Source organism: Oreochromis aureus, linkage group 10 (assembly GCF_013358895.1).
Source record: "Oreochromis aureus strain Israel breed Guangdong linkage group 10, ZZ_aureus, whole genome shotgun sequence".
Classification (NCBI taxonomy): Eukaryota; Metazoa; Chordata; class Actinopteri; order Cichliformes; family Cichlidae; genus Oreochromis; species Oreochromis aureus.
This window is the reverse complement of record NC_052951.1, coordinates 4,344,754-4,371,935: the sequence shown is the minus strand read 5'-3', so window position 1 is coordinate 4,371,935 and position 27,182 is coordinate 4,344,754. Positions and strand designations below refer to the sequence as shown.

The window sequence follows — 27,182 nt, the reverse complement described above, 5'->3', positions numbered from 1 at the left end:
CACCTATCAGTGGGTGCTCTGTCACACATTTGTGGGTGAAGGAGACGATGACTGACCTCTGGAAATCCTGCCCTACCTTGTGAGGAGAGACGTGAGGTCTCAGTCACATGGTGCTCGGCCAGAGAGTTAAGGTGTTTACTTGTGATGAAGACCCCAGAACAACTACTAATGCAGAACGGATACCTTAAAGAACAGCATGGATACATTTTGATTCTGACACTTTTTAGTTTTTATGAAGTCATTTTGTTTCTGAGTGCAAAGAAAAAATATTATGAAGGTTCCAAAATAAAACTGGAATGTTTGGAAAAGCTGTATTAAAAATTCCTTGCTCTTGTTAACAGCACTTGGGAAATACTTAAAACAATAAAAAAAATAACATTTTTATAGGGGGACTAATAATTCTGTCGTCATCTGTAAAAGGCACAAGAATTCCGCTTGATGTTCTTATTTTGCCTTGGAAGTGCCTTAAACCTGCATTCTTTCTGTCATCATGTTGTGACGCCTCTGGTTCTAAAATACAGTATGATTGTACAGACGTCTGTAGGACGATTAATTGTAGCCCTTCTTGTAATTTGTATGGCATCTTTCAAAACCCAGCTCATGTGATACATCCGTGAGTAAGGGATAAAGAGTTTTCACTTCTGTTTGAACACAGGCCAGTTTAACAGTTTAAAGTGCTTTTAAAAGATGAGGAAACATTCTAGTGATTTCCACATTTAAACACATGCTGTTCATCTTTGTGAAAAGAGATACTTGTAACAAGTTCTTCCCACTCGATCCTCTCCTGTGCGGTAGAATATCCGCTTGTTTGTTCACATTGAATGAATGGCCTTATTTTCTCTCCGGCTACATGTGGAATTTGAACAGCTGCTTCAGCAAGTGTCCCACTCTGTCAATCTGAAATGATGTGTGAGCTGTAGACACGCTCACATAGACAAATAACATGTCTGTATTATGCATAGCTCCTGAAGGAGAACGAAGAGACTCTAAGCTTTTTCGTAATTTTAGCCGTATACCGCACAATCACTGGCTCGGTGATTGGTTGCCTCACATGCTGACAGTTACGTTACAGACTGCCTGCATCAAAACAGAACAAGGTTTAAGGCAACCTAACAGTACCAGGTAAAGAAATACATGATTCAGTAGACATCTGTGTCCACTCTAGCTCCAAGAATGTTTTTCCATCAGAAAGCACAAAAAAAGTTGGTCCACCCTCAATATCCTGGCATCTTCTTCTGTCCTGCTGCTCAGCAAAGACTGAAAATGATGAATTGCCGTTGTTTTTGTTTGACAGTGCCCCAGGTCCTCAAGAGCTGCACGGAATTCATTGAGAAGCACGGCGTGGTGGACGGCATTTACCGCCTGTCTGGAATTGCTTCAAATATCCAGAAATTGCGGTAAGGAGGCACACACTGACCGACATCCAATGCTTGGGACTCAGCACTCAAAGTACTTTATGCAACATGTCTCTCTCACCCATTCACACACGCGTTGATGCTTTCTGACGATCACACTTTGATGAACGCATCAGGAGCAGCTCAGGGTTCAGCATCTTGCATGCAGATTGGAACAACCTGGGATCGAACGACCAACGTTCAGATCAGTAGATGACCTGCTCTGCCAATCCTGAGCCCATGTGACACACTGACATTGTATAATATTATATGGAGAAAAGATTGATGTGTTTCTGGGAAAAGATCTTTGCAAACACGACTCAAAAGTAGAACAGTTTCATGGCCTGTCTCCGCACTCACATGTTAGTTTGTTGACTGCAGTTTGTTGCTTTGTCCTTGTTTCTCCCATCAGGCATGAGTTTGACTCTGAGCAGATCCCTGACTTGACCAAAGATGTTTACATCCAGGACATCCACTGTGTTGGCTCGCTCTGTAAACTCTACTTCAGAGAGCTGCCTAATCCACTGCTCACCTACCAGCTCTACGAGAAGTTCTCTGTAAGCAAAGCGCATAGTTTCTTACACTAATGTGGGCTACAGGGCTGCTGTTGCAGATTGGGCGTGACTGACTGCTGACTTTTCGAATTTGATCTCGATAGAAAAGAAATAAAAACAGGTTTATCTTATAGGAATTCTTGAAATTCCTCCTCCAGTCATGGGCCATAGACACCCCTAAAATAATAGCACCGCATTCGACACACCCTGTCATTAAAAATGCAGCAAACCACTGTGTGTGACTTGGAATAAAAACTTTCTCCAAGCACACCAGAGGCATCCCTCAGGATGAAGTAAATACTTGCTGGTTGCTATGGCAGCTAGACTGAGGAGGGGGGCTTCGCGGTTACAGACCAATGTTGAATCTGTGCCCTATATATCAGCATGAACTTGGGATATCAATGGAATAAGCTTAATGTGGACGTAGCGCCAAATCCCATTACTATCTGTCTCTCCCTGTCTCCTAATCTCTTGTTTTGCTTTCACTCAAAGGAGGCTGTATCAGCAGCGACAGACGAAGAACGACTCATCAAAATCCATGACGTCATCCAGCAGCTTCCGCCACCGCATTACAGGTTAGTGTAGAGGCACATTGCCCCCCATTGGCAAAATAAGGAACTGCAGGGTTACAGACTGGCTGTGCATTCAGTTGTCTGTCTGATGGTGTTTAGAATCTGAGCTTTCTGTAATGCTGTTGCATTGAGTGGAATCTTTGTCTGTGTTAGGATTAATTGAATTTCCCAGACTGTGTGAAATTTGCAACTGGCATTCCAATAGGGATTAGACGACCCAAGCCAAACACTGATGCTGTAAAGACATAGTTTTGTCATGTCTGTTAGCGTGCACATCACTGATGGAGCCAGTTTAATCTGAATATGTGATTCCCAGGACCTTGGAGTTCCTCATGAGGCACCTTTCCCGCCTGGCAGCATTTAGCTACATAACCAACATGCACAGTAAGAACCTTGCCATCGTGTGGGCGCCCAACCTGCTGAGGTGAGAGCTCATCGTCCTTTGAATCTTCTTTCATTGTGTTGAATAAATTGTAAGTCTTCATCTGTATGTTTGCTCAACTGGCTGGAGACTTCAAGATGCCTCTAATGAGCTTTTTAATTTCATGTATATGAAATAAAAATTGCCGTTCTTTTTGGTGCCACACACTGTCGGTTCTTAGACTGGGCTAATTTCTAATGTTTGCCGCAGAAAGTACGCTCTGTCTGATTTTTAAAATGAGTCGTTCTGCCTGAATTGAAGGATTTAAGCAGCCATCGCATGTTGGAAATTCATCTCAAAATGGTTTTACTCAAATTCCAATTTTCTTTAACCGAGTTAAAGAAAATTTAACTTCTGTTTTCCTGTTTTCTCTTATTGTCTCAGGTCAAAACAGATTGAATCCGCCTGCTTCAGCGGCACAGCAGCCTTCATGGAAGTTCGAATCCAGTCTGTAGTGGTGGAGTTCATCTTGAACCATGTTGATGTGCTTTTCAGCACTAAACTCAGCTCACTAATAAGAGAGGGAGCAGGTACATAGACATCCCAGTAGCGTGCATGCATTAAGCTAAATTCAAATAATTTGGCACTGATCGCTTTTCTGCTACATTGTCAGGTCACAACTCTTTGTCACGGCCGAAGTCCCTGCTGGTTTCATCACCCTCAACAAAACTTCTAAGTCTAGAGGAGGCCCAGGCCAGGACCCAGGCTCAGATCAACTCTCCAGTCACTGAAGACAGCAAGTACATTGAAGTGGGTGAAGGTCCAGCTGCTCTGCAGGGCAAGTTCCACACCGTCATTGAGTTTCCCACAGAGAGGTCAGCTGTTTTCCTGTTTTATTAATGTCTATTATTGTAATGAAAAAACCTTGCATGGTGCTCCTCCTGCTGGTTTTTTGGTGAGACTGCAAGACTTTCGGAAGTTATTGAAACCAGCTGCCTTTCTTGTCCATCATCATTTTCTATTATAGGAAGAGACCACCTAACAAGTCAAAGAAGTCTCCTGTAGGTAGTTGGCGTTCTTTCTTTAACCTGGGCAAGTCTTCCTCTATGTCCAAGCGGAAGTTGCACCGCAATCCCAGTGAGCCTAATGAGCTAAAGGCTATGGCTCTCGCTGGTGAGTGCTCACGCCGCATCTACAGTAAAAACTGTCTGGAGCTAATGAGCGTTGTGCAGCAACAAGAGCTTAACAAAACACACCAAAGTGACACCAGTGAATGTTGATGGTTGTGTTTCAGGAGGAAGAGGAGACACTGCAACATTAAGGTCAGCCAAAAGTGAAGAGTCACTGAGTTCCCTGCATAATGTTGAAGGTAATTATTTATGACCTTCACTTCACTTAAACTTGGAATAAAAAGCTTAATCAGTCGTTATCTTTATCGTGTGTTTGTGTTCTGTTCTTCCATCAGGCGAGTCCAAGGTGTACCGTCCTCGGCGACCGCGCTCCAGCAGCGATGCTCTGTCAGCCTCCTTTAATGGCGAGCTGCTGGACAGCCGGCAGCACTGCAACTCGTACGATAACCTGGACGGCACAGAAGACAGCGACGGAGACGACGGACCCATCTGTGTGCCTGCTCTTATCTCGCCTCCACGCTCAGCAGGTGAAGACGTGGACCTCAGCCCTCCAGACATCGGGATGGCCTCCTTGGACTTTGACCCCATGTCATTCCAGTGCAGTCTCCCTGACACCTCCTATGCCTTCCCCCTGGATGATTCACCGGTCAGGGCTGAGGGCTCCACTTTAAAGAGGAACCAGGGCAACATCTGTGGCAAGACCAATGGCTCTGATCTCATCTCTGCCTCCTTCATCAGCAGCTTGACTTCCCCGCTATCCACAGATACCAGCGTGGCTACAGGGGAAAAGGCAGAGAACAAGAAGCTGACTGCGTCTTACTCGTACACTGATAAACCCACACAGGCCGTGTCACCTATTAAATGTGGAAAAGCCGCCAGTTTGACACCTTTTGTCACTTCAGACACTTTGTCCACAGAGACACGTGGGAAGATTACAGCTGGACAGGCTGTCTTTCCACAGTCTTTATCTTCTCCTTCGATATGCAAGGACTCTCCTCCATTGATGGGCAGTGTATTGCTGAAAGTGGCTGAGCCATCGCTAAGTGAAGCTTTTCAAATGGAGCTGAATTCTAAGCTGGCAGCCTTTGACAGTGTGGACAGCCGAGAGGTAAAGGGAGAGGACGGCGTGCAGCAGGGACCAGTTGCTAATAGCCAAGAGCACCAAGGTAGGGCAGCGAATGCATATTTTTGACCTGTTCTTTAGATGAAAATAAAAGTCAGGTTTTTTGAATGTATTTTTTGCCAGGTTTAGCTTTGCAAGGATTTCATCTTAAATGTTAAAACTTACTCCCCGCCTTTTCCCACTCTTAAAGCACCTTAAAACCTTCCCGCCTTTTTCACAATCACCTAGAGCTCTTTTGCTTATTGATGCTTCAACTATAGTTCCCTTGTGTTTTTTGTGTTCCCACTAGGAGTCACAACTCTGGACTCTTCAAAGGACCCAACCCCTTGTTCCCTCAGCTCTACAGCACCCTCTTCTGCCCCTCCTCCTCCACCTCCTAAAAATGCTGCCCGCATGTTGGCCCTGGCCCTGGCTGAGTCTGCTCAGCAGGTGTCCACTCAGTCTCAATTGCGGTCTTCTGAGCCCTCAACACCGCTGTCCTCTCTGCAGCCACATGAGGCCTCCAGCTTCCAGGACTCCCCACATCCTTTTGTCCTACAATTCCAGACTGCCTCAGAAGACGGAGCTGGACGAGGAAGTACTCCCCCACCTAACAATGCTGCTACAAATGTGATCACAGTTTCATCTCATCCCTCCACTTCCAGTCCTTCAAACAAACACCAGCCACCAGAGTTAACCAGCGTGATCACTAAGCCATCAGACAGTGCCAAGTCCTCTATACCTGCATCGCAGCCAGAAGTGGACTCCCCACCAGACAATCCACTTTACAATTGTGCCCCACTCTCAACATCGCCCAGCCGGACTTCTCCAACCAGGAAAAGTCCAGAAAGACAGCAGCCTGTGACAGGACCGGTCCCACTTCATAGTAGCTCATCCAGTTCCACTGCAGCCACAACCCCCAGTGGCAACAGCAAAGAGAGTGGAATCTTACCACAGCCTGGTCCTGAGGTAAGGATATCATGTTGGCTGGTCCCAAGGGGTCCTAGCAGTGAAAACTCACTGTTTTGGGATTGAGAATGTTTTCAGCACCACCACCTATTTTTGACAGAAGTTATCCTCGGTGTAGGCTGCAAGTCTCTACCTGTATGTATGTATGTATATATGTATGTATGTATGTATGTATGTATGTATATAGGTATTTTTTAAATAATTGACTGTATACCACTACTACTCTGCATTCAAATACCCCCACTCTGATACTTTAGATACTTACAGTTCATATTGGAAAAGTCTTGTACTAATATAAAAAACTGTACAATTTTTCTTTTCTTTCTTTGTTTTTTCCTAAACCTGATATAAATAATGACTTATCCTTTGTTGGCCTCTTTTTCTCAGATCAAGCCAGAGGAGAAGGCACCACCCCCAGTTCTTCCAAAACCACCAGAACAGCCAGCTCAGAAGCTGAAAAAATCAGTCCCACCACCCCAAACCCAAACTCAGCAGCAGAGCCAAGCCCAAATACAACCTCCAGCTCAGACACAGCCTCACACACATTCCCAGACATTAGTCCAAACCCAGCCTCATCTCTCAAAGGCTAGTGCAAGAGTCGCGCCCACCTCTGCTGAGCCTGTGGAGAAACCTTGGGAGGCCATAAAGCCAGTGCAGCCCTGTGCAGAGTCTGGAAAGTATCACGACTCCTATGGACCCACTCCTCCTGCCCCTCCTGTTCGCACTATAGAAAGCAAACTGGCCACAGCAGCACTCAGCCAGAGTGAAACCTCCTACCATATCCTTGGTGAAGGTCCTCCACCTGGCCATATGGAGGATGCTCTCCCTCACCATCCTCTTTCTCCTCGTAAATCTTCCACGCACCAGCCAGCCTACCTGTACCACGCTAAAGGAGAACCCGTCCTAATTGATCCTCCAGGAGCTGCATACTACCACCAGAGGCCTGTAACTCTGGGCCCGCAGTCTATACCACACCACTACCAACCAGACAGTGTCTCTCCACACACCTATGTGTCAAAGTCTGAGCCTCAGATACCCTACAGTGCCCGAATAGATAACAGATACAGCACTTTAGGCCCCAGGTCCTACCATCACTCCATTAAGTCCAGAGGAAACCCCAGGAGTGTTTACCTAGCCCCAGGGCCCGGGCACCAGGGCTACAGTCATGACAGAACCCACGGCTATCCCACCATCCGCAGAGTGCACTCGCTCCACGTTCCTTCCACCATTCGCTCAGTGCCCATCCAGAGGACTGAAGTTCCTCCAGATGATGACATGTTCTTCTACCACCGACCAGTGTACCAGTGCAAAGCCTACCAGCAGCCCCCGCAGCAGTCCTCACAAGCAGACTACCATGTTACCCAGCTGCAGCCTTACTTCGAGAATGGACGAGTCCAGTACCGCTACAGTCCATATTCTGGTTCAGGCCCATTGGAGGCGCCTTTCTATGACATTGACCCATACGGCACCATCAGAGTCAGGCACCTTCACTCCTACAGCAGCCGAGATGCAGGAACACTTCCTGGGCGTCCTAGTGGAAAGGCAACTGGGTACCACTACCTCGCTCGCCACATTCTCCCTCCTGGGAAGGAGCACAGCTTTGTGAGCAGGGACATGCCCCCCGGGCATGGGAGCAAAGAAGTTGCTGCTTACTTATCCTGGGACCCAGAGGAGTCCGAAAGGTTGCGTATGCATTCTATCCGCAGGGAGAGCAGGGCCAGGCTTAAGATTAAAGGCCCCGTCCTCTCTCAATATGACAACGTGGGCTTGTTCACACCAGCAGATATATCAGGCTATGAAACCCTGCACCTGCGCAGTAAATCTGACCCAGGCAAAGCTGTGCTGATACCGTCTGAGAGCAAAGACGGCCGCTACCTGCCCAGACAAATGGTGTCGGACCCTGAAGCCCTCATGTACATGGAGACTGACAAGCATGTCCAGGGCAGCGGAGTGGGTGACAAGCCTGATGCACTTTCCAAGCAAAGCAGCTCCAAGAAATGCCAGTCCTCTCACTCCCTCCCCTCTGCTCTGAGCCACAGTCTTTCTCATCAGCAGGAGAGCGGTCGGCACGAGGCCAAGTATGAGCCCGGAGATGACGGCAGCAGGTCTAAACACAAGAGGAACTTTCAGGCGCGTTACGAGTGTCCAGATTCTGACCACCACCAGAGTAAAGTGAAAACATCAAGCGGCTTCCACAGCACAGACGATCAGTCATCAGCCCCCAGGGAACAAATCGGCCGCTCCAAACCCGAGCGATCGCACAGCGTCCGAGAGCAGCACTACAGCCAGGCCAAAGCAGACCTCGACAGAGACTACTCGTGTCAGAAACACAGCACGAAAGCAGTGCAGTCCCACTATGACAACTTGGACGATTACCACCCAGTACCTCAGCCTCATGCCCCTGTTCAAAAACATGGAGCGTCCAGCTCCTACCCAGCCCCAGGATTTCCAGTGAGCCACAACAACAGAGCTTACTCCACAGCACTAGGCCAGGGGGCCTATATCCAGACTAGCCTGGCCATGCAGAGGCCCGAGACAGAGATTCATACAGAGTGAAGCATTTAGCGGGAGGTGTAAAATAATCTTAAGCTGTGTAGAAGAAAGACTCTGAGCTACGGTTGAGCAGCCTCTGCAGGACAGTGGACTGATGTATCACCAATATTTTTGCTTCTCTGTATTTTTAAAGAATTGTAAAGAATATTGTAAGACTTTTTACAGAAAGTCCTGAATGTATACCTGAAATTATTGTCCATGAGGTCTTGTTGTTGTGATTGATGAGACAGTAGCCGGTCATAAATGTATAATGATATGAAAGACGTGAGGTACTTTTAATAGGAACCACAAAAATGTAAATTATATATACTATATATACAAATAGAAACACTCATAAAAAGGGATTTTAGTTTGGTTTTTGGTTTTTTTATATGGTGTGTTGCTGGGTATGAGCATCAACTGGGACTAAGGTTTGCATTTTAGAAATGCATGCACTCTATCTCTTACAGAACAGTTCTGTGTACTTCTCTATCCATTGCGTTCTCTCTGGATGTCACAGCACAAGTCGTTTCAGGAGGAGGATACATGTAGGTCAACGCAGCGGCCTCCTGCTAATACATACAGAAGCAGCGTGTCCATGTTTGTTTTGAAGAATCTGAGCAGGAGGTTAGATGAGGACCTGCAGCGGGGTACTTTGAGTTAATGTAGTGCTTGTCAATGTCTTTATTTTCTCTGACTGTGCCATTTTTATGTAACTTTGTTATAAACTGATTACAATGACTTCTAATGGAATGTTTTGGTACTCGTGTTCTTCATTAGAAGAGGGACCAAATGACTCGGCACAGTTATTGCACATATGGGATAAAGATGGGAACGTGGATGAATGCCTGTTGTAGCACCAGAACTGTAAGGGGTTATTTTTCCTGTCCCCCCCCCCCAATCAGATTCATGGTACTTTCTGGGCTAACTGAATAAAGCTGGAAACAATGTCCTTCTGAACAATGTGGGGAAGAACACATTGTTGCTGCTTTGTTGGGGAAAAACTTGGATGAGCCTTAAATTTTGCGCTCCTGCGATCCATACATTTTATTTTTCCTGTCATAATACATAAATGCATGACGATTCTCGATATGTCAAGGCTGAAGGATTATTTTGATTTTTGTGGGTTATTTAGTTTCGTATCACCTCGATGGTTTTACTTTTTTTTTTCTTCTAAGGATATGTGGGACAATTTTCTTTTCAGGCTGGAAATCAATGTGTAGTACATTCATTTGGTATTATACTATAAGCCCTTCTGGGTAAGCATAATGGATGGATTACAATATGTTTCAACTACGTCCAAATCCAGGTTGTACTCTGTAACTGTTTGACTTCTATATCGCTTGCAGATTCTGCTCCTCTTGCCTTATGTAAAGCCTCTACCTTTTCAGATGGGGTGTTGATGTAAGGCATTATGTACTTGAATGTGAAAACACTCGTCTCAAAATAGAAGTTATCTACAGTCAGATATGAAATAAATAAAACTGTTCAGGAAGAGATAGAATCCATGGCTTTTGTGTGGATCTGAATGTTTCTTGAAAACCGAAGGAATCACACGACAAATTTTAAAGACTCCAGCATGATATGCTGATGAGTACAGGTGGTATCTTCAAAGTCCACATGTAGTCGTGTGAGTCAACCTTTTCCCTGTCTCTCTGAAAAAAATAAATGAAAATGTTCGTGACGCACCACATTTATAGCATCGCAGCAGCATCTTGTAATGTAGTCTAATCAAGTGTTAGAAGAGACTCCTGTCTCTCCTAGTTTGCCTTGCTCAGGATGTTGAACACCTATTCCAAACCTGCTGACAGGCCATTGCAAGAAACGTGACTGTTTTTTCCACGTATCCAATTATTTACTACATGATTGAAATAAGTTATTACAGTAAAAAGTAGGCGTGACAAAACATTGCAGTTAGCTGAAATAAAAATAAACTATACTTTTGACAAAAATAAAAGAATATTATGTTCCCTATAATTAAATGTAATTTAGTCTTTATTGGTTGAGCTACATTTACACTCACAGCTCACCTGATGAGGCTTTGATGGACAGGTGGGATGTCTACATGACTTTGAGTCAAATCTGTACACTTATTCTGAACTTATGTCTTGGAAAAATATTAATATACCTCTTTAAATTTAACAACAACATTTTCAAAAATTTTCTAACAAATTAAACCAAAACAAACAAACCCAATGAAACTAAACTGAACTATAATAATTTTGATGTAAATGCCTTCTGATAGACTTCTTTCCAGAGCAACACATGACTTCATGAATAACAGAGTGTTGGTGGCTTTATGCACCTCTGCAGTGGGAGACCTGGCTCTGTAACTTTACATGGTCTGGACTTTGTGGCCGAGTTGCTGTGGTTTCTTAACTTTGCAAAAACACCAGTTACAACTGATGATGGAATATCTCGCAAGGAACTTTTTGGAACAGTAGCATCTTATTGCAGGACCATGCTCAAATTACATTCGGTGCTTTAGAACGACTCATTCGATCTCAAATGTTTATGAAGCCAGAATGCATGGATAGGTTCTTTTGTTTTTATACACATGGTGCAACGGGACTGAAAACAACTGAAGATTCAGAGGCATTATTATTTGGTCCATTTCCCCCTCCTGTGGATGAAGAACAAATCTCTGGGGTAAGCTGTTATTTGGAGAATCAAGAGAATGCAACGTAATCCCTGGTTCAGCTGTGATGATGTAAGATGACCAGAATGCCCTATGTATTTTAAAATGACAGCTCCACAAACCTCATGGCTTTCTCAATTTGACCAACAGGGGGATCTAAAATGCATAAGAATATTAATTCCTTTCCAAAGAAACATTTTTGAAAACATGAAGCATATATAATAAATCAGCTTTTTTAAAAATGAATGTAATTGTCTTCTCCCAACTTTGGTATAATATCTAATGCTTAAAAGTGACCTACATGAAGGAGATTGTGTTGAAATCATACCACCACCACAAGAACAGAACCTCTCAGGTTTGGCAAGAGAACTGCAGAGTTTAGAACTGTGCTTGTACTTTGTTTTCCCTCCTGTTTCATATACTGATCAGAAACCTGATGTAAAATAAAAAACAAACAATTACAGTAGGATTGATATGACACAGCTGTCATGTTTATCGTCAATATTCAGTTTCCCGTTTGAATTTATAACGGAGATCCATAATTACTAAAAGAGGCAAGTAATATTTTTTCATTTCGGTTAGCAGACTCACATTATATTTTTAGTATGATAAAGAGAAATATTTTTCCTTTAGACTTGAATGTATTTTTTAATTAATCTGGACTAATTTATTTTGCGAATAAATATTTGGTTTGTTCTAAAAAATGTTCAGTGTTATCCATTTCCTTCTCATTTCCCTACTGTTCGTCGAAGTGAAATTGTGCCTTGTTCCCTGATATTTATCATATTCTCTCATTGGTTTTGCGTTTTACATTTCTTAACACACGATTTTGAGGGAAAGTGTTAAAAAAAAAAAGTCGAAAACGTAATTATTTTATGATTTTCTTGATCTAGTGTTTTCTACATCGTTGGAGTTTAAAGGAGAAAACTTGAGGAAATGAAGTTAGATTGTTTACAAATGTTACCATTGCATTGTGGGAGACAGATGATTGACACGGGCGCCATTTTGCTCCTGCTCGCTCTGCTTCCATTGTGTGAGAGATAGTAAATATCTGACACTGCCAGACAACCAGAACACACTTGTATCCTTGCGAAGAAAAGAGACAAAATTCACCCCCGGTAAGTAAAAAATTCCTTAATTATTTCTTAACTAAGAACAATAGTAACCATTTGGTGGAGAAAATAGAGTAGATAAACTTATTTTTTTGCTTTAATATCGTGTTTTTTTCGATGGTGTTGTGAAAAGAGAAAGCAGCTTCCCCAGGCAGAGAAAAACGGCTCAGTACTTCCACTGCCGAAATATCTAGTCCACTTTCAGCGGCGATTTCTACCTCGCTTTTTCGCTTTAAAATACCTCTACTTCATCCGTCTTTGACTGTTTTTCGATACACTCACTTGTCTCCTACGTTTTGTTAATGCTCTTGTGAGCACACATTTTCTGTTTTGGTGGGAAAATGTCAAAGTTTACGTCCCGCTCGTTGCCTGTGTATTGGTAGGTTCGTTTCGGTCTGCGGCCATAATCTTGCGGTATGAGGCGGAGTTAACAATACTTGTCCCGCCCTAAAATGCTCCTGGCTGAAACATCATTGGTGTGGGTGTACAGTGGAGCCACAGCTGATTGGTGGGATTCCGAGTGACGGCCTGTTGAAGGTTGTGATTGGTGTAATTGGGATCCCACAGTCTCTAGATTGGCTAAAGTCTTAGTGTTTGTGCAGCGGCCAAGCCCGGGGGAAAAGTTTTATCAGGAGGTCCAAAATGACTTACGAAGAGCCCGAAAAGAAAACTACTCTGTAGGTTATGCTTTACACTGTTATAGAGCAAAATTCTGTAGCACCTTATGTAAACGTAGGTTTCACCAAACCGTGGGGTTAAATGTTATTTGTAGTAATTACATTTCTAAAGAAATAAAGATACACAGAGTTAAAACAGAGACTTAACGAGGTGACGTTTTACTTAATGGAACCAAGTATTTATAACATATTTAATGATTAATCCATTAATAATTGATACAAAAATATTAAAAACTCAAAATGCAGAATTACTTGATAACAAATAAAACGTACTGGTAAAAGGGGGGAAGTTGCTGGACTGAATATTGGAGACTTTAATTAATTTAGTTATTTATCTGAGTTCAAGGCCACTAGCTTAGAAGGATCATTTGTCCAGTGTGCAACGATTAAATGTGATGATGAAGTGAATAGAAACAGATACATTGTTTGGGGGGTTTTTGTATTCCGTCAGGTGATACTCTGTCGTAATGGCTCGTACCAAGCAGACTGCTCGTAAGTCCACTGGAGGAAAGGCTCCTCGTAAGCAGCTGGCCACCAAGGCTGCCCGCAAGAGCGCCCCTTCCACAGGTGGTGTCAAGAAGCCCCATCGTTACAGGTAATATTCATTTTGAGTCACATCACTTGATCCTTATCAGGATGAAGTTTGATGAGCAATCCTTAACCTGAAAATTCTGCATGGAGCCACAAAAAGTATTTTAATTAGGGAGACTCAGCCTTAACTGTCAACATTACTGAGAGGTGTATAAATAAATAAATGAATAAATGATTGTACTGAGCTTGAGGTCATGCGTTTTAGGCCTGGTACGGTGGCTCTGAGAGAGATCCGTCGATACCAGAAGTCCACTGAGCTTCTGATCCGTAAGCTGCCCTTCCAGCGCCTGGTGAGGGAGATTGCTCAGGACTTCAAGACTGACCTACGTTTCCAGAGCGCTGCCATTGGAGCTCTGCAGGTGAAGCCACACTGCTATGTTGGATGTGGGCAGGAGGTCCATGCTGTTAACAGTTTGTTTTTTTGCTAGTAGAAGCTTTGACATCACTTGCCTTATTCTTCTAGATTTTGGTTGATTGGTTTTTTTTTCCAAAACTGTTTTTTAGCACTTAGTACGATTAGCTGCACTAATTTTTGACTTATCAATGTGTCTCTGTGAAGAGGTTTCCAAATGTTCGGTCCATGAGTTTAACTTGTAATGTGAACTCTGAAGGGTATCAGCATATTAAATGCAAGTCTGTCTTAAATAGTCCTTTGTTATGACTTTTAAGAGGCTGTTAGAGAATTTCGTGCTTTCAGCTATCGATATTTAAGGACTACACGTTAACCATGTAGCAGGTCAAAGTTTCTCTTATATTAAAACATCATTAATATGTACTGCTAATGTTGTTTGTGTTTGTCCCCTACAGGAGGCTAGTGAGGCGTACCTGGTGGGTCTGTTTGAGGACACTAACCTGTGTGCCATCCATGCCAAGCGTGTCACTATTATGCCCAAAGACATCCAGCTGGCACGCCGTATCCGTGGAGAGCGCGCTTAGACGGCCTCCCTGATGTTTCATCTCTGTCCTATTTTTCTTTACCCATCCCTGCCTTTACTCGTTCATTTTACTCCATCCACCCACCTCCACCCGTCCCTATTCCATTCTCTCCCCAGCCTACCCAGCTTCTCGGTAGACTTTAGAGTAATCTTGATTATGAAGAGATAGAAATATGTTGAAGTCTGATCAATTTGTAATTTTTTTTGTCTTCACCAAATGTTTTAGGGTACCTTCTTCGTGCATGTAAAGGTTTTGCAGATCAGGTGCACATGTGCACACATAGGCAAACATGCATCCCTGGGTTTGGGGTCTACTTCAAATCTGGAAGCCCCACAGTGAGCTCACCTGGAGTTGAGCAGGTGCAGTTTTTGTGGCAAACAGAGCCAAAGCAGAGGGACAAGGCCGAGGGGTTAGTCTGCTTAAGGGGAGCTGCAACTTCCACAGCAGGGTGCTATTAAAACTAGTCCCGAGGCCTCCGCCCCCTCTGAACATCCTCCTGCTCAGTGCATCCCTCTGCACCTCGACTCTCCTGTTGCTCTGCAGCTGTAGCTTTTCAGTGCACCTCCGTCACCTGTGAAACCTGCTCTTGTTTGTTTGTGTGCTCCTGTGAAAACTGATCTTCCAAACCAGCTGTGCTCAAACAAAAATCTCTTGGTTTCTTAAGAATATTATTGTTGTGGATATGGTGTCTATTTTTTTTACACATCTAATTCATAGAGGAGCATCTCCTCCTTTACCACTTATACCATTATCAAAATAGGAGGAAAAAAGCAATTAATAGTATCAACATTATCAGTTAGGGTCTTTTTGTTTGCAGTGATTTGTCTTAGAAAATCAGGAAGGGCTTCTCCATTTTCCAAGGAAACTTCAATTCTAATGGCAGCCACGAGGGGGCGGGGTCTCACCGTCTCCTCTTCTGTTCACTGTAGATTAGTCGTCACACATTCAGCCTCCATCTCTCTCTGTCACCACAGATTAGCATTATACTTGTCACACCAGTATGAATTGACATAGTGAACCTCTGCATGTTTAGGGTCTGTGTGTCTCCTGCAGCTTCTCTACACCTGAGCATATAATCTGTCCCTTATTAAAATTTGGGATGCACAGTATAACCTCATACTTTTTTCTTTTATATTTTTCTTATTCCTTGAGATTTTCAGACGTATAAATAAGCTGATCTTTGTATTTTCCAAATTTCTCATATTATGGTGGTAATAAATAGATGTTAAAACACATGGATGGGAGTTTGTGTGTCATGTTTGCGTTACGTATGCTGCAGTTCAACCTGAACAGAAAACCGTGCTGTTTATCAGTGCAGAGAAACCAAACGTCCACATGGGGGAGACCTTAAACAAATAAGGATTTAACGGCCAGCAAACTCGTCAATAAAACAGTCCATAAAGATAAGTAAGGCGTGACCCCCGTATCACGCATGTTCAAAGAAAAAGAAAGTAGAAGAAACGCTGCCAGCACATCGTACAGAGCCTCTAATGGGGACAGGTTTTTTTTCACAGGCAAAACATTTAGTAACTGAATTTTGTGTAGTAAAAAATGATCTATTTACATAAAAGTATTTTCACCACTGACATCACTCATGAGTCAAATAAGGTGAACAAATCCTGGAAAGATAAGTGGGGAAAAACCACCATCTGTGGCAAATTAATACAGGTGAGAGGTGTGAAAGAAATGTTATTTTTGGACATACAAAACTGCAGGTCACAGTTTGGCATTTAGCATGTTAAGGTCGGAATCTGCCTGTGAACTATTTTAAAAAAATTACTGAACATAAAAATGATTGGTTTATTATAGTAAATTAATCTAAAAAGAGGTGGAATTAAAGTAAATTTAATACCACCCCAAAATCTATAGATATAGAAAAACTAGATCCTCAGTTACTGAAAAGTTCTAGAAAAATTTGGAAGTGAACATATTTATCTAAGATACTGGAGAAAGAGATTTCAGTTTCATTTTAGTTCATGTATTTTATATTAAAATTATGCTTTAACAGAGAAACCACATCTAAAAGCACTAAAACAGAGCAACTCTGTCCCAAACGTTGTCCAGTATACTCTCTGGATCATCTCGAAATCTGGGTTTGAATTACAAGATCCGTGGCTAAGCTAATGGCTACCTTTTCTGCAGACAGAGACGACACTTGCGTCCTTGTTGTCTGTTTTTTGTGGCGCTCCTCGGGGCTCAGTTTGCTTTTATTTTCAGTGAGATGCTGCTACTCAGCCAGATCTTTGATAGTGTTCCCCACCAATGCTATGGAATTGACACGTTAGAGTCCTCACTGCTATCCAAAAGCCCAGTAACATCGATTATCTTAAATTCTTGAGTGATGCCAACATTTTATAAACTTCCCTGAAAACAAATCTGATGTGTTGGTTATCAGTACAGTTTCTTATATCACCTCTGCCTACAGTCAACTTGGTTCATGGACCAAAGACACCAAGCAGACTGATAAAACCTGGGAGATGTTTTTAAATCTGAACTCTGTTTTGAAGTTAAAAAATGTTGGATATAAAATAATAATAATATTAATAATCATCATCTTTTTTCTAACTTTTAGCTGTATTGTATTTTCTCCACTCTATTAAAACAACTGAGTTTAGCCTAGTTTAGTCCGTGCACCAACTGGAAATTAAGCTACATCAGCTGACCTCTAGGCTCTAGATAGTTAACATTTAGTTTGTGTTATGTTTTTAACCTGTAACGTTTACTCGTTATAACACTTGAACTTCTTGATTAAATTTCTTTCTTCTTCCTTCGCAGACTGTCTGTGGTGTTTTAGCTTTCCCGTATTCACCTTCCTCAAGGTCTGCTCAGTGCCGTCCATCCCCCATCACATCTGCTCCTCTGTGGGATTACAGCGCAAATGTCTGTCTGAAACACTCTGTGCTGAGGGGGGAGATTACAAGTGCACTGCACCGTCCAAGAGAGGTTAACCAATCAGGGCATGCAGATGCAGGGATTAACCAATTGCACCACAGAGAGGGAGGGCAGAGGGATTAAACGGAGCACAGAGTGGGATTAGGTCAGTGTCGAGTGCAGGAAAATGCTTTGAAATGTCCGTTGCTACCCGCTCACTACTCTCGCTGCGCTACATTTTCATAGTCAAGGGCTGTGATCAGATCATTTGCTTGGCAACAAAAACTGGTATTACTGTAAATATCAGAATGGCATCAGAAATGTGTCATCAAACCTTTTACACTAGTGTGGTTGACATGAAGGGTTTTGGTGATACTCAGCTTAGATGGCAAACTGTTCCATTTTGGGTAAAAACATGGAATTTATTAAAAAATTTGACCAAACCTACTGCAAAACACAAACTGCAGCTATGTGATGTCAGGGGTAAGTTAGTGTTGCAGTAATCAGGGCATGTTGGGACTGTCAGAGGAGCGGTGGAGGAGTGATGAGGCTAAAAGAAGTGGAATCGCTCAGCTGATAGTGAGCTAACACAATTAATAAAACAACTGTAAGCAAAAAGCACTTTATTAAACTGCACTGGTGTCAGTGAGACAGCTGTTTTGGGGAGATGTGCATGACAACAGAGATACACCTAAACTGAAAAGGCTTTAAGAGAGAAAACAGCCAGAGGTGGAGGAAAACGTAATACTGCAAAGCTGATGGGAGAGAATAGACAGAAAAGATGGAGGGAAACAGGAGAAAGAGGGGAATGGAAGTGGAAGAAGAGGCTGAGGTAGGTGACAGACAGAGGGAGGGAGGGCAATAATCCTAACTAATTCACTTAGGGCATTGCTGAAGGGATTCTAAGAGGATTGGAACACTCCCAGAATCAGATAAGCTAAAATAACCAAGATGGAACAGTGAGAGCCATGCAGGCCTTATGACAAACATGGCAGCTCCAGAGCCCACTGCTACAACATGGCCACTTTACATCCAAACTCCACTTCACACTGACCCCTAACTGGGTCTTCCAAATCCTCTAAAGCTACACTTTCAAACCGGAATTCATCCCAATGATCATCAGTGGACAAACATGTAAAGAATAGATCACTTTAATGTGTCACATTTAAAACAGAAAATCTATTTTTTTCTCCATCAAACAGATCAAGATGATGACACTAAAGGTGAACACTGTAATACTTAACACGAAAGCTAAAAAAGATCTAAATGCAGTCAAATTAGATATTCAAATGGAACTTCAAATAATAATATTAATAATAATAAATAGCTCAAAATAAAGTAACCCTGAAGGAGGACCTACAGGAGCTCCTCCAGGACAAAAAGCTCTCCTTTCACTCTATGCAAACGGAACACAAAAAAGTGTGTGTGTGTGTGTGTGTGTGTGTGTGTGTGTGTGTGTGTCTGTGTGTGTGTGCGCGAGAGAAAGAGATAGCTTGTGTTGTTTCTCCAGTCTTTTCCTTCAAACTGTTTAAAGGCGTTTGTTCTCTTATTTAAGATAACACGAAGAAGAAAACAGACATGATTTGCAGTCAGGCAGCATCGATGACAGTCATTCATTTGTTCATCTCCAAACCTTTTAAATCAAATGCATTTCCTACAGAAAATCTTACAAATGCCAAACTGAGAACTGCTTTGCCCTATCTTACATGGGATTCACTGATGCATGTGGCATGTTGACACCCTTTCTAGAGAACCTGGAACTTCCAGGAGTTTTGGTCCTTGTGATCCAGGCAATCCATTGTGGTGAAGCCCAGCTTCCAGGCCTGCTGGTCCTTGTAGTCCAGGCAGTCGACAGAGGTGAAGCCCAGGGAAGAGGCAGTGCTGTAGCCCTGTGAAGACAGAGATGCTGGGGACTGGCTTAGGGAGCCCCCCATAGAGGGCACAGCAATGGGGCTGAGAGCACCTCCGGTGCCTGACAACTGTGAATGCATGGGGGACAGATAGGCGCTGCAGTCCAGGCCAGTGAAGTAGGAGGTTGTGCTGGCATAGCCCTGGGTGTAGGCTGACGGCTGGCCATAGCTCATAGGGTAAGGTGAGGGCCGCTGCATGCAGGGTGCCGAGGAGGAGGCCAAGGGGTCTGGCAGGGGTGAGATGGCTGGGCTCCAGATGGACACAGCAGTGTTTCCGGTGCTGGAGCTTGGGGCCAGGCTGGGGCCCGACTGGGCTGAGGAGGGGCTGAATGAGCCAGATGGGTTAGGAACGGGATCAGGAATGCTAGGCTCCTGCGCTGGCGAGGCCTTCTTTTTGGGAGGCCGGGGCTTGGACTGGCCGCTGCTCTGCTGCTGCTGCTGGCGGCACTTGGCACGGCGGTTTTTAAACCAAACCTGAGATCACCAAAACAAAATAGATTCAGCATGTTACCAGTCATGTAGACATGTCATAACTTATTAATAATCAGAGGTTTGGGTTACAGAGGGATAGACATAGACTTCTATGCAGAAGTTCATAACACGGCTCACTATGAGGAACCCACAAGGCCTGAACCCAGTAGCCTCCATCTTGGCAGTAGCCTACTTCTGCAGTACCTGGACACGTGACTCTGGCAGGTTGATCTTGAGGGCCACTTCCTCTCTCATGAAGATGTCTGGGTAGCGGGTCTTTGAGAAGAGCGCCTCCAGGATGTCCAGCTGTGTGCGGGTGAAGGTGGTGCGCTCCCTGCGCTGCTTCCGGGGAGTGGCTGAAACAAATGACAGAGAGGGGATTATCGTGCAAACATCAACGGAGGGGCGGCATGAATTATGAGCCTGTGTGTGAGTGATTTGAATAATCTTTGTAGAAAAAGAACACAGCAAGTGCTCAAGTGATTCTTTGGACAGTTTTGTTTGTGCGTGGATGACAACAAATACAAATATCTCAGTATTATGCCATGCCAGTTGTTAATATGTTTACTTTACTGTGAGAAGCAGAAACGGCGACTTTTTATTTCATAAACTAGGATTTCCATTAAAAGTCCTGTGAGTCTACCCTTCATGGTGCATAGAGCCAACTGCCTTGGTGTATTTGCAGAAGAACAAGAATTATTTCAAGCACTTCATATATTAGAATTTCTAATATATAAAATACCAATCTGAGCGTTAATGAAGCCGCCAAGAAGAGTTAACAAAACGCCAACAACAACAATCTATGTTGATCGGAATTCAGAACTAATAGTTTTCCATTTGATTAAAAAATCACGTATAAATATCCACAGAGTTGCATGTGGAAGTTTAAAGACTGACGGTCAAAATATCTCTTACTACGACAGTTCTTCCGAAATATTCAATTTTACTCAGTCCAGCGTAATAATTAGAGACTATATTCAGCATCAGTCACTGACAGAAAAAGTATGTTTTCGTTTGCTAAAGCATCGAAACCTGCGTGTTTTACGCACCATTCCGACAAACCTGATACTAGAAACTGTGATGACAGAAATGCGTATTTTTTGTTTTTTCCTGTAAAAGTTCAAACTTACGTGGATAAGCGACGGTTGTGTGAAGCACATCCATTCCAGGGGCAGGCACGTTTAACCCGTTCATGGTGTAATGGGGTTGCTTTATGTAGGACATCATCCTTACAGCAGCCTTTTAAGTCCTGTCGCTGACTTGTAGGTCGGACACGCAACACAGCAGCCGTGGCCCCCTCAGAGCTCAGCCGGGGCAACAAGTCGGTGTGTCCGAGGCCAGGCGCTGAACGGACAAACGGGGCGCGCAGGAGTTCACAAAACAAGCGTCAAAGTGCTTCTTTCTCTTTCCTTCTTTCTTAAACTGCTCTTTCAGCTGTAATCGACTGTCAGCTAAGCTGGGCAGCTCACCGCAGAGCAGCGAGCATCCGGACCGACTCTCTGTCCAACTTCACACAGTCAAAGTCATCACACAGGTGAAGTGGCCTTCGGATGCCTTTGCGCCTTGGTGAGGTCGCTCCACTGAGTTTCTTTACCGGCGCACACTGCTAATTAGAGGGAGCAAGTGTCTCCAACAAACCCCTCCCACACACACACACACACACACACACGCACACACACATACACACAGAGGCAGGCACGCGCAATACTTTGCCTGAACAATTTATTCTAACCTGAATATATACAAAGAAAGTCTTCCAAGTATAAATAATATAGATATCCCCCCCAAGCATATTAAATATATCATTTTCCGTCTGATTGTATATTTTAAACATACAGTCCACAACCCTAACCTGTGTAGTTAATCAAAATAAAAAATAATTTCTAGTATAAAAACTACAATGCCTACAAAAAGTTAGTTCCCACAGGTCATGTTCAGTCATTTTGCCCTGATGATCAGTGAACCTGCTGCACATCTGCAACACTTCGTGGATTCACAGATTATATCTATCTGCAAAGCAGCTGTATTAACCCCCCCCCCACACACACACACACACAAACACCCAGATGCACAAAAGCGATAAAGCTCATTTGATTTATCATAATATGCTTTATCTCAAAAGTAAGTATCTTATCTCCAGATAAAGAGAGGAAAGACAGAGCAATCCGTTCAGTGGCGGTGCGGGATGGAACAACAGCAGCAGCACTGCAGGGGTGTGAATTGGATGGGTCAGCAGGTAAACTGAACCAAAAAAGTAAGACAAGAAGATGCGCTGGAAGGAGAGGAGAGAGCGCACAACAGAGAACTCAGAGCTGCTGCACCTGAAGGAGACACCTCGGGTTTACATGGGAATGGATTAAAAACACACAGTTGGGGTCGCTTTAGTCCCAAACTGTTCTTGTGGAGCAGGTTGTTGCCAGTGATGAGAGAATCAACCTCAGGAGTGAGTGTATCATACTGTACATGCGTGACTGACAGGCACCTTTACAGGTTTATATAGGGTTCTGGCTTCGACGAGCTTTGTTGTTGTTTTATTAGACTGTTAAATTATGCCTCATCAAAGAGTAATGTTTTACTATAAGCTATTTAATTGTTCTGTTTTATTTTCATTTAGGGCGTTGGTGTTGTTGAACAGTGATGTTCTCTTTATTAAACACTGCTAATCTTTTCTGACTGATTTATGTTTGTTTAAAAACAAACGATCATACGTGGTGTACAAACACTGCACACTTGATGATTGCAATGTGCTCTCTGTTCATCAGTGGGACAGCTCTTCCTACGGCTGCAATAACAAATAGGGAAATAGGGAAGAGGACTGAGCTGGTTTAATCCCTACCCTTCCCCCAAAAGCAGGACTTATAGAGACATTTGCACAGTGAATCAAGTGAACCAGCATTTATATTTGCAACTGAATATTTTGTGATTTGTGTGCTGAACTAGGCCTTAAATCTCAGAAAGATGGTAAAGAAGACAGAGACCAGGTAACCAGGTGGATGGAAGGCAGGGAGAAAAGACCCACATACAGATGGATGGGTGGATGGATGGAGGGGAAGTGAGAGGAAAAGCAGGTGAAGGGGCAGGGGTGGGGGAGGCTCCGGTCCTCGTCCCAACTGACACACTGCTGCAGTTAATCCAGATTAGAGTGTCTAAAACAGGTCGGCTAAATCTGCAGGCCAGCCAGCAATACAGAGACTGCTGTCAGGACCAATCACTCACCCTGCACACACACACACATTGTAGTAATCTCCTCTGTGCAAACCAGGTGCCACCAGCAGCTCCACACAGAACGCCATTAAACAGCCCACCAGCCCCCGCCCCCAACTACCAGCCAGGTTGGGACTCACACCCGTTGGAGCACTGTACTGTCAGAGACATTTGTCTCACCCAGTTCTTTCGTGGTTGCACATTAATTTAATTCTGTTTCATTTTAATAATATAGTAAGACATCCTGATAATAGGATAGGAAGTAAGAAATCAACATCCTGACATGGGATGTGTTTTAAACTCAACAAGAACAGGTGGACTCAAAAATGCAGAATGATGAGATTAAGGTCAAATTTCCCTGATTTTATTAATAAGAGATGTGTCCCTATAGGATGTGGTGACACGACGCAACAGAAAGTAGTCAGAGATGGTAGTTTACAAAGATGGGGGTTTTAGGCAAGGCTACTCGTGCCCAAGAGGAAGGAGAGGCACAAGTGAGTACTAGGAATGACTACAAGTGAGTGAATTAGAACTCGCTACCATGAATATGGTTTAACTGACTGTGCCATCTGGCTTCATAGATAAGTATAACTCCGTATCATCTGCATACCAGAGGAAATGTCTTCTGTGTGTTCTAATTATAAAACATTCTACTAACTGACTAAGAGAAACATGTACAATAAGAAAGATGTTGGTCCCAGCACAGAACCCTGTGGAACTCCAACACTAACTGCTAAGACTTACAATTAACTAAAATTTGAATTAAATAAATAAATACTAAATGTAACGGTGTGAGCTTTAACCTTTTTCATTTATATTAAAGCACTATCCCTTATCTCATCATATCATATCTTAACTGTGCTAATAATTCAACAAAAAAACCCTTCTGTCATTATTAGATGTTGTCACTTATATTATAATTTATTGGCACTGTCCCATAGATGTTGAAGAAAATGGATTTATTTTCTTTACAGGGAGTTTCTTACTGACAGATCACATGGCTCTTGACTTCCAGCTGTTTCCCTCTTTTGTCATCTGTTACTCTTTTTCATATCAATTTTGATTTTTTTTACTTGAGCCACAGTGAGTGTTGTTTTTTATTTTTTCTATTTATTTTTAAATGACTCTCATGGGAACACTTTGGAAAGCTGTGCCTCTTATGGCTTCTTCTGACGACCTCAGAAACTATTATTTAATTTTCTGCAGTCAGACTTTGTCCTTATTTTTTGCCTTAAAGGTTCAGGCCTGTCTCTTACAACATGGTTACCTAGATGTAAACATGCTTCCTTATATAGGGGAGGGATATTAGATTGTAGGGAAACTGCAGAAAGACTGTTGGTTCCAAATGATTCTGATTTAATAATATATGCTATTTTGGGGTTTAAAACGGTGATGAGATGCTTCGGCATGACCTAAAACAGGCCAACAGGCCATTCATATGCAATTCATGTCCAGTTTAGCTGAATCAGACCAGTACTATAAATCCCAAAAGGTTGATTGTGTTCATCTGGACGTAGCGTTTTCAGTGGGAGAAACGTTTCGTCACTCATCCAAGTGACTTCTTCAGTCTCAGCTGACTGCAGGTTTCCCCAATCTTATAAACAGTACATTTGCACAATGACTAAAACCAGCCCACTGAAGGAACAATGGGCTGGGAGGTCAGTTCCTTGATGAGTAATATGCAAATTGTCATCATCATTGATCAACAACCACTGATCTGAAGGTCCATTGATCAATGGTCATGAGTACCATTCACAGAGAGTTGGGAATGCCTGAATTACAGCATTTTAAGATGATGACAGATGTACCCTTAGGCCCCCTCCTCGATTCAGAGATGGTCTTTCCCTTTTCACGTAAATGGCCTCCTTGACTCCGCGCTCAAACCAGCGTTCTTCCCTGTCCAGGATGTGTACATCCTCATCATTGAAAGAGTGTCCACTGGCCTGTAGGTGTAAATAGACTGCAGAGTCCTGGCCTGATGAGGTAGCTCTTCTGTGTTGTGCCATCCGCTTCGCTAGAGGTTGTTTGGTTTCCCCGATGTATAAATCATGGCAATTCTCCTGGCACTTAACAGCGTACATTATATTACTCTGTTGCGTGTTTTGGGGTTTGAAAGCCACAGAGACCCGGTGTTTAGAAAAAAATGTGTCTCAACTGTTCCGATACTCCTGACACATACAGGATCACTACAGGTTTTCACTTAGGCAGCGGTTGTCCTTCTCTCCTGGATCGGCTGGAGCTTTCTTTAGGCGCTTTCCCAGCTTTGACAAATGTCCAGTTGGGATAACCACATTTACTCAGGGCCTTCTTGATGTGATGTTCTTCTGCTTCTCTGGCCGCGGTGTCTGTGTGGATGGTGTTCGCTCTGTGTTGTAGCGTCCTAATGACACCCAGTTTATGCTCCAGTGGATGATGAGAGCCAAACCTTAAATATTGATCCGTATGTGTAGGTTTACGGTGCACATCAATTTTTAAATGTCCCAAATTTCTGCTGGAAATCTCACAGTCTAAGGAAGCCAACCTGCCACTTTTCATATTCCCCCTGGTGAATTTGAGGTGTTGGTCCACTGAGTTGAGCTAGTTTCAGTCATCATGCAAATGTACTGTTTATAAGATAGCCTGCAGTTAGCTGAGACTGAAGAAGTCACCTGGATGAGTGACCAAACGTTTCTCCCACTGAAAACGCTACGTCCACAGTCACTGTTTGTCCAATTTGGAAACACTGTCAAAGTTAAATGTGTTTAACTCATAAAACACGGCTGACATGCAGTCCCATGCTTCTTGAGAAAATCATCTTGTATGTCTGTCATCCTGTCAAGCTGAAGTTTGCATCCACATTTCTATAGATTAATATATTTATTGAAGACTCTGAAGGAATTTAAGTAGATGTTATCAGTTTATTTTTGTTGTTTTTGTTTATTTTTTTACCATGACAACAGACATGTTTACAGATATGGAAAATAAATAAATGGCTGCACAAATTTATTTTTTATTTTTTAATTAAATGTGTAATTTCTGACCTGATCTTTCACAGTAATAAGAATAAACTTGAGGCCTCTGACTATCAACACTGACATCTAATCAGTTCATCTCTGAGATGAAGTTATGATTCAAGTCAGATTTGTAGAAATTCCTATAATGGACTGAACTATTGCTGGCGTGGAGATAAAAACAGAAAAAGAGATTCTAACATATTCATATATCAGTGAGAGCTCTCTCCTTACATTCAGTTACAACAGCTTAAACTTTAGTCGCTGTTTCTTTCTCCTTTTCTACACCTAAACGGAGAAATACTCACTCTCTGAAACAGGAAACTGCAGTGCAAGGTCATTTAACCAGCTAAAATTTCAAATGAAATAATGCACAAATACTTCAAATGAAGTAAAATCCCAGCCTGAAGAATCGAGCACAGCAAAGTCAGCATACTGGACAAAGCTGTGGTAGGAGCAAAACATGATTAGAAAATCAAAAATACACCTCAGACAAAAGGTTTCTAACTGTACATCATGTTACTGGACTAATTAGTTATTATCATATGTGTTATGTTTCATTATTCACTGCACACTTGGTTTAAGGTAAGACAGGTAACATGATAACCAGGTGTTGGCATAATGATAAGATCGGTAATATAATTAGTAATCTTAATGATGCGATCACTAAATATCAAACTCTATTCTAAAAGATTATTTTGCAGTCTCAGCCCATTCATCATTTAGTAAAGTTTCCATCCCAGTAATATTTTGTTTCCTCAAATCCCACCAAATACCTTTTAAGGGGATTGACATCTAGAGACTGAAACAACCCCTCAAACTGTTCCTGGATTGGATTGATTTGCTCCTTGGGTTGACCCGGGCGTATGTTTGGGATTATAGCCTCCACAGAAAGGTCGGTTATTACCAAGCTACTGTTTACACAGTGAGAGCATCACATTCTTCTTCAAAGAGCTCTGGCATTTCACAGTATCAGCTGCAAGGTCAAATCTAGGCTCTAACAGTAAAACACAGTGAGAACAGGATAAATTGTGTCTGACTGCAGGAATTGTCTAAAACAGACTCCCAGAACTACACTGGTCATTCTGGGATGTTCAAGTTGATCTTTATGTGATTTTTTCCCTGTAAAATGGGTTCTGACAAGACTTTTTGAACATTAATTCACTGT

At 42.9% G+C, this 27,182-nt stretch overlaps 3 protein-coding genes across 7 annotated transcripts in view; 2 read left to right on the top strand and 1 right to left on the bottom strand.

The window, feature by feature from the left end:
• Nucleotides 1-10,124, top strand: part of arhgap32b (Rho GTPase activating protein 32b) — a 120,545-nt gene extending 110,421 nt beyond the window's left edge. For all 5 annotated transcript variants that reach the window (XM_039618502.1, XM_031738497.2, XM_039618503.1 and 2 more), the window contains 11 exons: nucleotides 1,295-1,397; nucleotides 1,807-1,951; nucleotides 2,441-2,523; nucleotides 2,837-2,944; nucleotides 3,326-3,471; nucleotides 3,555-3,756; nucleotides 3,909-4,054; nucleotides 4,176-4,250; nucleotides 4,347-5,177; nucleotides 5,424-6,082; nucleotides 6,470-10,124. In XM_039618502.1, coding sequence (XP_039474436.1) covers nucleotides 1,295-1,397; nucleotides 1,807-1,951; nucleotides 2,441-2,523; nucleotides 2,837-2,944; nucleotides 3,326-3,471; nucleotides 3,555-3,756; nucleotides 3,909-4,054; nucleotides 4,176-4,250; nucleotides 4,347-5,177; nucleotides 5,424-6,082; nucleotides 6,470-8,638 — 4,667 coding nt within the window. In that variant the 3' untranslated portion in view covers nucleotides 8,639-10,124. The remainder of the gene's footprint in view (nucleotides 1-1,294; nucleotides 1,398-1,806; nucleotides 1,952-2,440; nucleotides 2,524-2,836; nucleotides 2,945-3,325; nucleotides 3,472-3,554; nucleotides 3,757-3,908; nucleotides 4,055-4,175; nucleotides 4,251-4,346; nucleotides 5,178-5,423; nucleotides 6,083-6,469) is intronic.
• A 2,091-nt stretch (nucleotides 10,125-12,215) lies between these two features.
• Nucleotides 12,216-15,803, top strand: h3f3c (H3 histone, family 3C). Its single transcript, XM_031738505.2, has 4 exons — nucleotides 12,216-12,370; nucleotides 13,493-13,636; nucleotides 13,838-13,991; nucleotides 14,440-15,803. Exons 2-4 carry the CDS (start codon nucleotides 13,509-13,511, stop codon nucleotides 14,566-14,568), a joined length of 411 nt encoding a protein of 136 aa, XP_031594365.1. The 5' UTR covers nucleotides 12,216-12,370; nucleotides 13,493-13,508; the 3' UTR covers nucleotides 14,569-15,803.
• A 2,771-nt stretch (nucleotides 15,804-18,574) lies between these two features.
• crx (cone-rod homeobox) lies at nucleotides 18,575-21,386 on the bottom strand. The gene is made up of 3 exons (XM_031738529.2): nucleotides 20,951-21,386; nucleotides 20,025-20,176; nucleotides 18,575-19,823 (listed from the first exon to the last, which is right to left on the bottom strand). The coding sequence occupies exons 1-3, from the start codon at nucleotides 21,045-21,047 to the stop codon at nucleotides 19,185-19,187; spliced, it is 888 nt and encodes a 295-aa protein (XP_031594389.1). The 5' UTR covers nucleotides 21,048-21,386; the 3' UTR covers nucleotides 18,575-19,184.
• Nucleotides 21,387-27,182: the final 5,796 nt, after the last annotated feature.

Bases quoted from the DNA above. Each gene is read 5' to 3' on its own strand.
- h3f3c (XM_031738505.2), top strand. From the start codon at position 13,509: ATGGCTCGTACCAAGCAGACTGCTCGTAAGTCCACTGGAGGAAAGGCT. The intron at 13,637-13,837 runs GTAATATTCATT...CATGCGTTTTAG, and splicing joins AAGAAGCCCCATCGTTACAG to GCCTGGTACGGTGGCTCTGA. The intron at 13,992-14,439 runs GTGAAGCCACAC...TGTCCCCTACAG, and splicing joins CTGCCATTGGAGCTCTGCAG to GAGGCTAGTGAGGCGTACCT.
- crx (XM_031738529.2), bottom strand. From the start codon at position 21,047: ATGATGTCCTACATAAAGCAACCCCATTACACCATGAACGGGTTAAAC. The intron at 20,177-20,950 runs GTAAGTTTGAAC...CATTTGTTTCAG, and splicing joins CACAACCGTCGCTTATCCAC to CCACTCCCCGGAAGCAGCGC. The intron at 19,824-20,024 runs GTACTGCAGAAG...TGGTGATCTCAG, and splicing joins TGCCAGAGTCACGTGTCCAG to GTTTGGTTTAAAAACCGCCG.